Below are 13,682 nucleotides of genomic sequence, written 5' to 3' on the forward strand. Positions count from 1 at the left end.
GCCTGCAAGTGAGTCAGTACTTTCTATCCCCTTTGCAGAGATGGGCTACACAATGGTGTCGGACTCCTTGGACCTCACGTTCTACTGATGCCAGGCCACTGCCTGGGAAAGGCCCTCTTCAACTTATACTACAGCTACAGAATGCAGAAGTTGTGCAAAACCAGGAACCTGGACTACTGGGAGTGTAGTCAAATTTGTGAGTACTGCACGTGGAAATTTTCCCTTTGACAGGATACAACTCAGTGGGTTTGGGTATGTTCACAGGGTTGTACGAGCATCACCACGATCCAATTCCAGAACATTTCCATCACCCCAAAAATAAGCATGGTCCATTCACAGTCTTTCCCCCGTTGCCTCTCCCCCAGCCCCTGGCAACCACTAAGCCTGCTCTCTCCATCTGTGGACTTGCCTGTTCTGGTCCTTCGTGTCCGCCTTCTCTCGTTCAGCATCGTGTTTTCAAGGATCATCCACGTTGGAGCGGGTGTCATGGCTGAATCATATTCCATCATCTGGGTGGACCACAATTTGTTCATCGGGTAATGGTTGTGCAGGATGTTCCCACCTGTTGGTAGTTATGAATAATGCCGCTGTGAGATTCATGTACAAGTTCTTGGGTGAACGTATTTTCAGTTCTCTCAACTACATACCCAGCAATGAATTTGTGTTTAGCTTTTCGAGGAACCACCAGACTGTTTTCCACAGCGGCTGCACCATTTTACATTTTGCCTGCGATGTATGAGGGTTCCAATTTGTCCACATTCTCTCCAACACCTTTAAAAAAAATTTTTTTTGAGAGGAAGAGATAGAGCAAGCAGGGGGAGGGTCAGAGGGAGAGAACCTCAAGCAGATGCCCCGCCGAGCGTGGAGCCCAACACGGGGCTCCGTCCCACGACCCCGAGATCACAACCTAAGCCAAAACCCAAAGTCGGACGCTCAACCGCCTGAGCCACCCAGGCACCCCTAGATTATTCATTTTTTTAAGTTGTGGTAAAATGTATATGAAGTTTACCATTTTAACCATTTTTGAGTATACTAATCAGTCGCATTAAGCACAATCACACTGTTGAACCACCATCTCCAGAACCATTTTCATCTTGCAAAACCAAAATGGTCCCCGTGAGAGCCCAACTCCCCATCCCCCAGCACCACCACCTGCCACGCCGTGTCTGTGAATTCTGCTCCTCTAGGGACCTCACACGAAACCGCCTAAGTCCTTTCTCGTTTCCTTTTGTGGACATTCTGGAACTACTTTCTTTGTGGTTACCATAGGGATTACATTAACACCCTGAAGTTACCACATTCTAATTGGAATTTATATCAGCCTGACTTCGGTAACATAGAAACTGCTCCCAGTTGGGTCCCCACTCCCCTTCAATGATCGCATATTGTGTATCCAGAAACATAGACCAATAATTGCTTTTCTGCATTAGTTTCTTCAGTCATGGAGAAAACCACAAGTGGAGTTGCAAACCCACCTTTTAACAATACTAGCTTTTATAATCGTTCATGAATTTACCTTTGCCAGAGACCTTTATTATTCTGATCTGTATGTCCCGGGACAGTCCGTTATAGATTAAATGAAACTGGCGAATTGGAAAAAATGCGTAGTGTCATTCCGTTTATATCATAAAAGCTCGTGTCTAGAAAGGGTAGAAAGGTTATACACAAACACTAACAATAGCTTGGGGGAGTGGAGGGGTCCCTCTCACATGTCCCTTTTTCCTGATGAGTGTGTATTTATGGTATAATTTTCAAATACATGTATTTAAAGGGAAAATGTGAAAGCAGATGAGATTACAGAGAGGGGACTAGAGGCTCCCAGGTGTTTCGACAGGACTGGTCAGCTGAAGCTGCAGGTGACTGACAAATGATCAAAGAACCAAACATGTAAATATCTTTCAAACCACTGTCATAGGACAGGGTGAGGTCCTTGACCTCAACACATCAGTTGTACAACGTGGGTCGTAGCAAGAGAAACAAAATACTGTTCGTGTTTACCACCCGCTGGGACGTGGGAACAGCACTGATGACGCTCACGTGTGCTTTCAACCGATTTGCTACAGGAGGAAAGACTGGGAAGCCAGCCGGAGTTTGGTAACACATTTCTTCCCTGTTAGCAGAGGGATACACCGTCCAGGAGAGCGTCTACGCCTGGGAGTCTCTCGGGACGGGGAAGTATCTGACGGCCCTGGTCATCTCGGGGTTTGTGTACCTCATCCTGCTATTCCTCGTTGAAACCAATGTCTTGTGGGAGCTGAAAGCCAGGTTTTCTGACTTCAACAGGAAGCGACAAGTGGTGAGTGGGGTCAGCGTGTAACTCTGGAAGCCCGGGTCAATAGGCTGGCTCCACAGTCCGTGGTCGGGAGTGGCCTTGACTGTCAGCATCTGAGGGAGCCTGGAGACCCTCTCATCCACTCCCAGGGCAGAGGGGTGACAGCCCATGCCGGGGGAGGGGGTGGGGGCTGGGGGGGAGATTTGGAGGGACAGGGACGCAGAGGACTGGCCTGGCTCCTGTGACCCTGGTCAGCTGAGTAGGAACAAGACCCTGGATTTCCTAAGACCACTCACCTTTCTGGAATACCTCTTCCCCCCCTCCCCCACCCAGCCAGGAGGAGCCCCGAAGGAGAAGGGTCTGTTCTGTCAGCTCTTCGGAAGATTCGTTTGTTTTGCCTTGATAGCCCCAGGCTTCAGGTCTTTTAATTTTCCTCAAAAGCCAATACCAAGTGACATTTTCAGGTCCGCGGGACCTTGGTTGCCCCTGAGAAAGGGGTGGGGGTGTATGCGTGAGCCCCGCGCGCCCTCGGCTTCCTCCCCCTGCCCTCGCACCAGCAGGGACTCCCACCTCCCACCCTTGCCTCTGGAAAGCAGGTGTCGATGCACGGCGTAGCGTCCGTGCCCGTAGACCAAGATGTGGTGCAGGACGCAAAGGTGGTGGAGACTAACTTGGAAAAGCTGCGCGAGGAGAACCCACTGGTTCTTAGAGAAGTGTCAAAGGTAAAGTGAGACGTGCCTGAAAAAGCAAAGACCACCTTCCAGTGTCCCTTTCGTAAGGAAGCAGCCGCCAGGGGGCTCCCGGCGCTGCCTGCTGGCTCTCCGGGCCCCACTAGACTGGGTTGAGCTGCCGTGGAGACGCACAGGCAGGGAGCTTTCCTCTGTGAACGAATCACACCCAAGGCTGTTTGCCCTCAAAGTGCCCTCAAAGTGCCTGAGGGCAGGAGTTAGGGCCTGAACCCTCTGGCGCCTCTCCGGGGGTCCCGTGTAAGGCAGGAGGGCCAGAGCCACGAACCCCAAGAGGCAGGAAGCCTCGGGGTTGGACATGACTGGCTGACCTCCAGGATCTAGAAGGCAATTTTCCAGGGAGTTCCTGGTTGGGGGTGGGGGGAGGCTCCGACAGCTCAAACCAAGCCTGGTTAGCCAGCTGCAGAGGTCCAGCCAGAATTTTATGGAGAGACCCTTCAAACATCCAGGACCTCTGTAACATTTTCCCCCAGTTTGTAAGTTCTTTTCTTTGTTTCCCTAGAGTCACTGGTGGTTTAAACAAACCAACCAACAGACAACTCAGGCAACATCAAGGGGGTTTGTTTGCTTGCAGAACTGAAGGGAAGAGGCTAATCCTGGAGAACGAGGCTCTCCGTTGCAGGGACAGAAGGAGGAGAGCAAACCCCCCTAACCCTGCTGGGAGGGAAAGGAAGCCTGGCCCCTCCTAGCCCCTGGGCCTGACGGCAGCCAGCACCTAACCCAGGATGGTGTGACAGATGCGGGGCGGCTCTGGGCTGCCGGCCCTCGGCCTCCTCACAGCGTGCCTTCTGTCTTGGGCATCTCAGGTCTATGCGGAGAAGGTGCCCCTGCTGGCTGTGAACAAGATCTCCTTCACTGTTCAAGCAGGGGAGTGCTTCGGCCTTCTTGGCATCAACGGAGCCGGGAAAACGTCCATCTTCAAAATGCTGACTGGGGAAGAGCCCATCACCTCTGGGGATGCCTTTGTCAGGGGCCTCAGCATCCGCTCTCACCTGAGGGAGGTAGGGTGTGACCCGGGATGAGGGGGCAGCACTTGGGAAGGGGTAGCTATTGGGAGGAGGGGATGCGGAAACGCATTTGCGGTGTGACGCAGGCCTGGGGTGCGCTTGGTCTTTGGAAACCCCGCCTATCAGGTTTATACATGACTCCCAGCCCCACGGCCCTACCTTAGACCTCTTCTCTGAACTCCCCACCCATGATCTTTCGTGTCCAGTGCTCACAGCCCTGGACGTCCCTCCCACACCCTCCCAGGTCCTAGGTCCAGTCTCCTGGCCGTTCCCACTGTGCTCACGCCGAGGTTCCTGGGGACACACGGCTTGCCTTCCTTGCCCTCGGCAGGGCATCTCATAACACAGACCCACCTCCTGTGAGCTGCAGCCTTCCCCTCTCCTCCGGCTCTTCCCACCCTGACCCTTCTGTCCCAGACGCCCGCGGAGGGTGTTCTTCGTCTGCCCGCTAGGCCGTGGCGCTCATCAGGGCTGCAACACCAGCCTTCTGTCTCTCTCGCTCTACAGGGGCCGCTCCCGCCTGAGCTCAGTGGTTACTCTGTCCCCGTCTTCTGCTCGCTGAGGGCACCTATGCAGCCTCGTCTGCAGCCCGGCCCCAGTCCAGTCCCGTGTGTGTGTGTGTGTGTGTGTGTGTGTTGCACGTGCGTGTGTGTCCTGTGTGTGTATGCGCGCGCACGCGCCTCCTAGACAGCCTTGCTCAGACGTCTCCCTGTTGACACCCGAGCTTCTCACGAGCTCCTCAAACCCGACCCTTTTCACAGGGCCTCCACCTCAGCTACTGGCACCAATTCGATGAACACCCGGTAGACACCAACGCTTGTGCCGGCCCAGTGGCCCTCGACAGCACGGAGCTCTGACGCGGTGCAGGTGAGAGCGACAGGGCAGTGGTGTGGTGTCAGCACCTGGTGGAGCAAGTGAAAGGCTCAGGGAGAGACCAAACCACAGGGCATAATGGAGGGTATACTCTTCACAGCACAAGCCATCTAGTCACCAAAAGTTTATCAAACCAGCTTCAGTGTCCATGACGGAGATCGCATTCAGAGAGAAAGCAGAAGAACCCACGCAAGCCTGCTCTGGAATCTTTAGCCCCTTCGTGTTTGGTGCCCACAGCTGGGGTGAACAGCCGTAGCCAACATAAGCCTCTCACGGCCGCGAGACACTTATGACTCATTTTAACTCTTTTACTATCGTACAAATTATGGGGGAGGCTTCTGGTAATGGCAAATTGCGTGACTCTGACCCCCTTCCTGGCAAGAACTATAACAACAGGACCAAATTTTAAAAACATCTCCAGAGAGCCTCCTGAGAAGATAGTGAAAACTTACGAGGCAGGAGGTAGGACAGGGAGAGGACCAGGGAGGCAACCATGTCCAGCCAGGGTGGCCGGGAGCCCAGGGTTGCTCCTGATGCTGAAGTGACAGGTGCTGAGGTGAGTGCCTCCTTTTTTAGAGTGAGGAATCCGAAGGGCTGCGCCCTGGGTGCAGGGATGAGCCACATGTAGACAAGCTCATCCAAGGACACAAAAGGACCAGGACTCATGTCAGTCCCTGAAACGGGGCTGACAAGACCCTAAGCCACCAATGCTCCCAGGCACCTGGTGGGAGCCAATGTCAACCTCTAGGGGAAAACGATACCGTCCTTGACTACAAACAATTTTGCAAATGCAATGCTTGGTACACAATAAAATTAACCACATATATGTGCATAAAAGAAAAAGCCCTCCTTCAAAAAAAGTAAGAATGAAGCTTGGAGAGCCAAAAGGGCAGAAGTTATCCAAGAGAAGGTAAGAACGTTGGGCAGACCTTCAAGATCGCCCTGAGGGGTCCCTGTCCTGGCGCTCGCACCCCCTAAGCAGGCCCTCCTGTGCTGGACCAGGGTTGGTCTGGGTGGCAGCAAAATTTGCAAGAGATGGTATGTCACGTCTGAGGCTGGGTTACAGAAGACACTACAGCTTCTGCGTGGGGTACACCCTTTCCCGCATATCCCTCACAGTGGGGGAAGCTAACTGCACATCCTGATGGTGCTCACACAGCCCATGGAGGGGCCCACGTGGTGCGGAGCAGCGCGGGAGTCCTGAGACCTGCCCACAGCTACGTGAGCGAGCTCGGAAGCAGATCCTCCAGGCTTGCAGGGATGCAGGCTTGGCGGGGAGGCCAAGGGCCACCTCATGATGGAGCCTGCCCAGGACCGCCCAGCCAAGCTGTCCCCAGATCCATGAGCTGAGCCTCAGAAGCCATGAAATCATGAACAAACCATGGCTAAGTTTTGAAGTAACTCGTTATGTGGCAATATATGACAAGCTGATACAAAGGATCCAGTGAAAAGGTTTCACAGACACACAATTGAGGTCCCGAAAGGAAAGGATGCAAATAGGACGCAAAGTGGAATTTGAAAAATTAATGTCTATGACTTGTCCAAAATTTATGAAAGACGTCGAATTACAAATAAATAAATCCCTATCAGCCCTAAGCAGGAGAGATTACTAGAAATAAATCCCTAGGAACATTATAATAAAACTGCTGGAAAATAAACACAGGAAGAAAATCTTGCAGGGACCCACTTTCAGAAGAGCAACAATCAGACTGGCAGGTGACGTCTTAACAGAAATGACAGTGCCCAGAAGACAACAGGACGACACCCCAGAAATGACGGAGGCGCTAACAACCAGCCTACGATAATACACTCAGTAAAGTCACGCTGTAAAATGAAGGTATGAAAAGAAGATATTTTCGGGGCACCTGGGTGGCTCAGTCGGTTAACCGTCTGCCTTCGGCTCAGGTCATGATCCTGGAGTCCCAGGATCGAGTCCCACATCAGGCTCCCTGCTCAGTGGGGATTCTGCTTCTCCCTCTGACCCTCCCCCGTCTCATGCTCCCTCTCTCTCTCTCTCACTCTGTCAAATAAATAAAATCTTAAAAAAAAAAAGAAGACATTTTCACATAAACACTGACAGAACTGATCACCAGCACACGTGTGCCAAAAAATAAAAAATCACAGAGCCATCTTAAGGCAGAGGGAAAATGATCCCTGAAGGAAGTTCAAAGACACAGAAAAGACTGAAAAGTGATTTAAAAAAAAAAAGAGAGAAATGTATGAGTTTTGATTGAATGAAGCTATAAGAATAATAATGTCTTCTGAAGTTCAAAATACGTACACAGTGACGGTAGAGGACGGTGATGGCTGCAGGGGGGACAATAAGCCAGTACAGGGGACAGGAGGAAAACAAGAACAATCACATGACCAGAGACAAGCAGGCACATGCAGGGGGAACCCAGAGCACACGGGACACGCAGCCCTGAAGAAGCTGGTGCTCGGAAATCCCGATACATCATTGAGTTCATTCAGCAGAAACGGACTAAAGACCCCAGTGGAAAGACTGTCGGGGAGATACCCATCAGCTGAAACATCCAGTTAGCACACGGCCCAGCGAGTCTGCTCACCAGTGTGTGCCCAAGAGAAGTGAAAACCTACGTCCACACAGCAGCTTGTACAGGGACGTTCACAGCAACAGGATTCACAACTCTGGTGTTGGTCAGTGGATGAGTGGATACGCAAAACGTGGTCTGTCCGTACAATAGAGTACCATTCAGCCACATAAAGGAAGGAAGCATGGACGCCTGCTGCAACGCTTGATGCTCAGTGACAGAAGCCACTTACGGAAGGCCATGTATCAGGGGCGCCTGGCTGGCTCAGTGAGAGGGGCATGTGCTCCTGATCTTGGGGTCGGGAATTCAAGCCCCATGTTGGGTGTAGACATTACTTAAATACGTTTCTTAAAAAGATTTTATTTATTTATTTGAGAGAGAGAGAAAAAGAGAGAGCACGAACAGGGGGAGGGGCAGAGGGAGAGGGAGAAGCAGACTCCCCACTGAGCGTGGAGCCTGATGTGGGACTCGATCCCACAACCCTGAGATGACGACCTGAGCCGAAACCAAGAGTCAGATGCTCAACTGAGTCACCCAGGCACCCCTTTTAAATTTTTTTAAAAATTTATTTAAGGTATGCCTGGGTGGCTCAATTGATGAAGCGTCTGCCTTTGGCTCAGGTCATGATCTCAGGGTCCTGGGATCAAGCCCCACATCGGGCCCCCTGCTCAGCAGGGAATCTGCTTGGGATTCTCTCCCTCTGCCCCACTTGCTCTTGCTCTCCTGCTCTCTCTCTCTAAAATAAATAAATCTTTAAAAACAAATTTTTTTAAAAGGCCATATATTATATGATTTGCCTTATGTCAAATGTCAGACCGAGCAAATATATAGACAGTAAGTAGATTAGTGGTGTCAGGGGCTGAGAGTATTAGAAGCAATGGGGAGTGAGTGCTAATGGATATGGGGTTTCTTTGGGGGAGATGAAATGTTCTAAACCTGGTTGTGATGATAAATGCACCCCTCTGAATATGCTAAAAACCACGGAATTGTACACATTCAATGGGTGAATGTGGTGAATGGGTGAATTCCATGGTATGTGAATTGTGTGTCTCAATAAAGCTGCTATAAAAGGCAAGGAACAGGGGCACCTAAGTGGCTCAGTTAAGCATCCAACTCTTGGTTTTGGCTCCAGTCATGATCTCAACGTTGAGGGATCAAGCCCTACATCAGGCTGTGCACTCAGCACCAAGTCAGCTTGGGATTCTCTCCCTCCCCCAACTCGTGCACACATTCTCTCTTTTTCGCTCTCAAATAAATAAAATTTTTTTAAAAAGGGGGGGTGAGAAACAAAGAAACAAATGAAGAAAGGAAGGGAGAGGAGAAGGGGCAGCAGCTGGTCCTTGGCAAATCCCAAGCCTGGTCTTTTTTTTTTTTTTTTTTTTAAAGATTTTATTTATTTGACAGAGAGAGTCACAGTGAGAGAGAGAACACAAGCAGAGGCGGTGGGAGAGGGAGAAGCAGGCTCTCCGCTGAGCAGGGAGCCCGATGCGGACCTCGATCCCAGGACCCTGGGATCATGACCTGAGCTGAAGGCAGACGCTTAACGACTGAGCCACCCAGGCGCCCCTCCAAGCCTGGTCTTACTGTCACCAGCCCTCCAGCCCACAGACCTTCCTGAAGCTCATGAAGAAGGAAAAACGAACGTGTTCCATAAACTCAGGTGACTAGAAATGTTACATCTCTTTGTGTTAACTAAAATCAAATGACATCTGCCAGGAAATCGGATTTCAGTCTCCACACAACCCTTCTGCACATCACCTCCTGGCACAGTGTGACCTCGCTGTTAGAAATGTGGGTTTTAAGTCTAGTTAAGCCTGCCTCTCCATCCCTCCACTTTCTCCTGGAAATCTTGCATGGATTCATCTCGTCAGCAAACTCCTTGCTCTCCCCGCCATGTGAGCCTGCTGCTCACCGCCCTTTAGATGGACAAGTCCTTTCAAGCATTCTTAATATATCTAAGATATATTTTTACCAGGATGCGCTGGTGTTCTAAGCCACGGCTGTGATACGTGTTTCCATGAGCCCCACTCACCGCCCCAGAATTATGTGGCTCCACTGAGGGGTTGTCCTTGGCCCACGGCACCACCGAGTGCTGAACAGGGCTCTGTGGCCGCCCCAGCCAAGCCCCGGTGTACTGTGGGCTCATGTGTGCAAGAACATCACATTCCTTCATTTTCTTTAAATCACGTTACGTTTTCAAGCCTTCTACCCTAAAACTGTTTCAAGAGATAGAAAACCTGTATAGACCCAAACCAGAGGTGAACTGAAATAAAGGTCAAAGATCTGTGCCTTCTTGGGACACCTGGATGGCTCGGTTGATTAAGCATCTGCCTTTGGCTCAGGTTGTGATCTCAGGGTCCTGGGATAGAGCCCCACGTCGGGCTCTCTGCTCAGGGGGGAACCCGCTTCTCCCTCTCCCTCTGCTCCTCCTCTCCCCTTTTCACAAACAAAATCTTTAAAAAAAAAAAGCAAAAAAACAAAAACAAAAGCAACCCTCCATTCTGCTCATGACTCTAAAACAATTTTCAGCAAACTAGAAATAGGAATAAAATCAGGTTAAAATCACCTGATGAAGGTGACCTACCAGAAACCTTCGTATCTTGTAGTGAGATGCTTGACGCATCTTGGTTCAAGTCTGTTTTTCCTGTGGGCACGTTGCTCCTGGTGGCAGGTGTCTTCAGGGGAAGCCCCACCCTCCGCTGTGTGATGTTCCGGGTGCATTCTCCCTCGTTCACTCCATCCAGGTGGTTTTCCTGTCTGCGCCATCAGAGCAGGGTGCCCGACCCCTGCCAGGGGCACCCAGAGCAGCCCTTCGCTTCAGTGGGGAGACAGATGGGAAGAAGAGCATTGGTTATTTCTCAAGAATGGCATTCTACCACTTTCATCATCTACTCCAGGGAAGCCCCTGACCAGGGGCACAAACCAGGGCAGTTCACTGTAAGTTTATAAAGGCAAAAACTTGAAAGTAATTCACGTGTGCCTGGGTTCTTTATAAGCAGCTAAATAAAATCTAGAAGCCTTTCCCGAACGACTAAGTAGCAGTTAAACTGAATCGGAGTAGACCTATATTTTTTGACTGAGAAAAATCTTTAAGATACAATGTTGAGGGGTGCCCGGGTGGCTCAGTTGGGTTGGCTCGGTTGGGCAGGTCGGTGCCGGGCACTGAGGTTTCACACCAGACAGGCAGAAGGGCCCTGTGTGTGCCCGCGCATAGACAGTGGCAGCGAGCGCTGCATCTGGGCTCCCTAACGCCACTGTCGTCCCACCCCCTCCCTCCCCCCACGTGGCACACGTCCGTCCACATGGCGAACACACAAGGCAGAGCAAGAGCCTGGGCGGGGGCCGTGCCAGGGCAGGGGTCCAGGCCTGGACGCGGCTGGCGGCTTTCCTTCTGATGTGCCTCCCTCTTGGGCTGCATTCCAACCCCAGGTGCGGCAGTGGGTGGGCTACTGCCCCCAGTTTGACGCCCTGTTCAACCACATGACGGGCCGGGAGACGCTGGTGGTGTACGCCCGGATCCGGGGCATCCCCGAGAGCCACATCGGCGCCTGTGTGGAGCAGATTCTTGACAGCTTACTCACGTATGCGTACGCGGACAAGCTGGTGAAGACTTACAGGTGAGACTTTCCACCTTCACCGATGAGAGGTGCCCTGGCATTCCTCAGTGCAGGCCGCGGCCACCAGCTCTGGGTTTGGGGTCACTGCGCAGTCCACAGGTCACTGTGCGGATTTGCAGGAGGCGGCCCCCTCCTGTGGACGAACGAGTCCGTGGCCTGTGCTGCCCAGAGGCACTGCTTCCGCTCGACCCCGGGCAGGTAGGGGGCTAAGGACAAGCAAGTAGTGTCACAGGTGTTATTGTCCTGCGCGTCGCAAAGGGCCTTGGATTTTTGGTAGGCTCGCGTTTCAAGCGCACGTTACCTTATCTCGCTGCGTCTGGGGCATCTGAACTGCTGATGTCTGGCTGAGAGGCTGGGGGTCTTCCTCTGTCCTCTGCGCCACTGATAGGAAGGGCCAGTCTCGTTAGCTTACACAGCAGGGCCAGTCCCAGGACTCCCTGGCAGTATCCCACTCCTAGGACCAGGAAGTCAGAGATGCCCAGGCAGCAGGCGATTGCTGACCTTGGCTCTTCCCTCCCTGTTGGCTTTGGTTTCAGGCAGGTTTTTGTACTTCCTCGCATCTTTTCAAGATTAAATGAGTTAACACTTGCAAAGTTTAGAACAGCCCCGCACACACTGTAAATGCTATGTGTTCATTCAAGAAAAGCTAGCTAAAATGGCCCTCTGTCCTTACACCCCCAACACCATAGAGACCCTCAAAGATGACTCAGGGACCACGTTCCCACCCTGGACTGACCCCTGTGTCTGGGGCCATGATCTATACACTGAGTGGACAGTCAAGTCACAATGCAACCTCATAGGAGGGTGGTGGGCATGTTACTAGAGCCCTGCTGAGGAACTGTGGGACACTTCCTCAACAGAGAACAGAAAGCCTGTTTGTGTGTGTGTGTGTGTAGGGGGGCTGGGCTACTGCTGATTATTGATTGCCTTTCACCCCAACCTTTCCCCCCCCTGCTCCCAGTGGTGGCAACAAGTGGAAGCTGAGCACAGGCATCGCCCTGCTTGGAGAGCCTTCGGTCATCTTCCTGGACGAGCCATCCACTGGCATGGACCCCGTGGCCCGGCGCCTGCTCTGGGACACTGTGGCACGGGCCCGAGAGTCGGGCAAGGCCATCGTCATCACCTCCCACAGGTAGAGCCGGGGTCTCGGGGGGTCAGTGGAAGAGCCGAGACGAGGGCTGGCCGGGTGGGGCCGGGTGGACAGAAGACCTGTCAGCAGCTGGTTCAGAGTCTGTGAGGAAAGTCGCCAGCTAGCCATGTGGGCCACCCTCTGAACATGGGAATCAGGAACAGTGTGATCTGGCCGTCGACACCGGCCCCTCTGCCTGAGCCTTTGACACAGAAGGCAGGCGTTGGCATCCCCCGGCCCCTTGTCAGGCCTCTGCCCCTCTCCCCAGCATGGAGGAATGCGAGGTCTTGTGCACCCGGCTGGCCATCATGGTGCAGGGTCAGTTCAAGTGCCTGGGCAGCCCACAGCACCTCAAGAGCAAGTTTGGCAGCGGCTACTCCCTGCGGGCCAAGGTCCGGTGCGATGGGCAGCAAGAGGCGCTGGAGGAGTTCAAGGCGTTTGTGAACCTGACCTTCCCAGGTGAGGGCCACTGCGCAGAGGGCATCTGTGCCTCACCCCTGCCGAGTCCCCCGTCCCTGACCCCTGGGAGGAGGGCCGTGACTGCATGGTCCCAGGCCCTCCAGCCTGGCCCTCACGGGCACATGGTGTCTTCTTCATGCAGGCAGCGTCCTGGAAGATGAGCACCAAGGGATGGTCCACTACCACCTGCCCGGGGATGACCTCAGCTGGGCCAAGGTGAGTGTACCTGCCCATCAGAGGGAGCAAACCTGTGATGTCACCGGCTTTCTGGGGTGACTTGTTTTCTTTTCTGTGTGAAAGATGCATTGAAAGCATCTCCTCTCTGCCATGCCCATGACAACATTCACAGGGATTTCATAAAACATAAGGATGTGCGCACAGGAAGGGGTCTCTGAGATCAGCTCCTCCTGCCCCCTCATTTCATAGAGAGGGAAGCGGGTCCAGAGAGAGGACACCACATGCCCAGGGTCCCACAGCAAGCCAGAAATCCAGCTGGGGTTTCTGCCTGCTGGCACCATTCCCGGCCAGAGCCTTTCCCTGAGATCACAGACAGCTAACTTCCCTAGGACTAACTTCTTGGGAGGTGCTCTGGAGGCAGCTGAAAAAGAGATGGGTCTTTTGGGGGCTTCATCACACCCAAGACCCTCCCTCTTTCCACTCTCTGCTGCCTCCTCTCCCCTCCCTTGTGCCCATTGTCCACAGTGGCCTCCTCCTTCCCAACAGGTATTTGACATTCTGGAGCAAGCCAAGATGATGTTCATGCTGGACGACTACTCCATCAACCAAGTCTCCCTGGAGGACATTTTCCTAAGCTTCACCTGCTCTGTGCACCCAACCAAAGAGGAACACCAACAAGGGCAAGCAGAGCCAGCAGACCATTCATCAACCTCTCCACCTCCCTCCCAGCCTCCCTCTCCACTTCCCTCCCAGCCTCCCTCTCTACTTCCCTCCCAGCCTCCCTCTCTACTTCCCACCCAGCCTCCCTCTCCACCTCCCTCTCCACCTCCCTCCCGGCCTCCCTCTCCAC

At 52.9% G+C, this 13,682-nt stretch overlaps 1 protein-coding gene across 1 annotated transcript in view; it reads left to right on the forward strand.

Annotated features, from left to right (window-relative positions):
* The window catches only part of LOC110587806 (ATP-binding cassette sub-family A member 17-like), a 60,687-nt gene that overhangs the window by 46,809 nt on the left and 196 nt on the right, over positions 1–13,682 (forward strand). The window contains 10 exon segments of the mRNA XM_044915254.1: positions 39–73; positions 76–196; positions 2,118–2,293; positions 2,866–2,994; positions 3,825–4,019; positions 10,880–11,067; positions 12,029–12,199; positions 12,465–12,655; positions 12,798–12,871; positions 13,379–13,607. Of these exon segments, the coding sequence (XP_044771189.1) occupies positions 39–73; positions 76–196; positions 2,118–2,293; positions 2,866–2,994; positions 3,825–4,019; positions 10,880–11,067; positions 12,029–12,199; positions 12,465–12,655; positions 12,798–12,871; positions 13,379–13,607 (1,509 nt within the window).

The sequence above is a fragment of the Neomonachus schauinslandi genome, chromosome 5, assembly GCF_002201575.2.
Source record: "Neomonachus schauinslandi chromosome 5, ASM220157v2, whole genome shotgun sequence".
Lineage (NCBI taxonomy): Eukaryota > Metazoa > Chordata > Mammalia > Carnivora > Phocidae > Neomonachus > Neomonachus schauinslandi.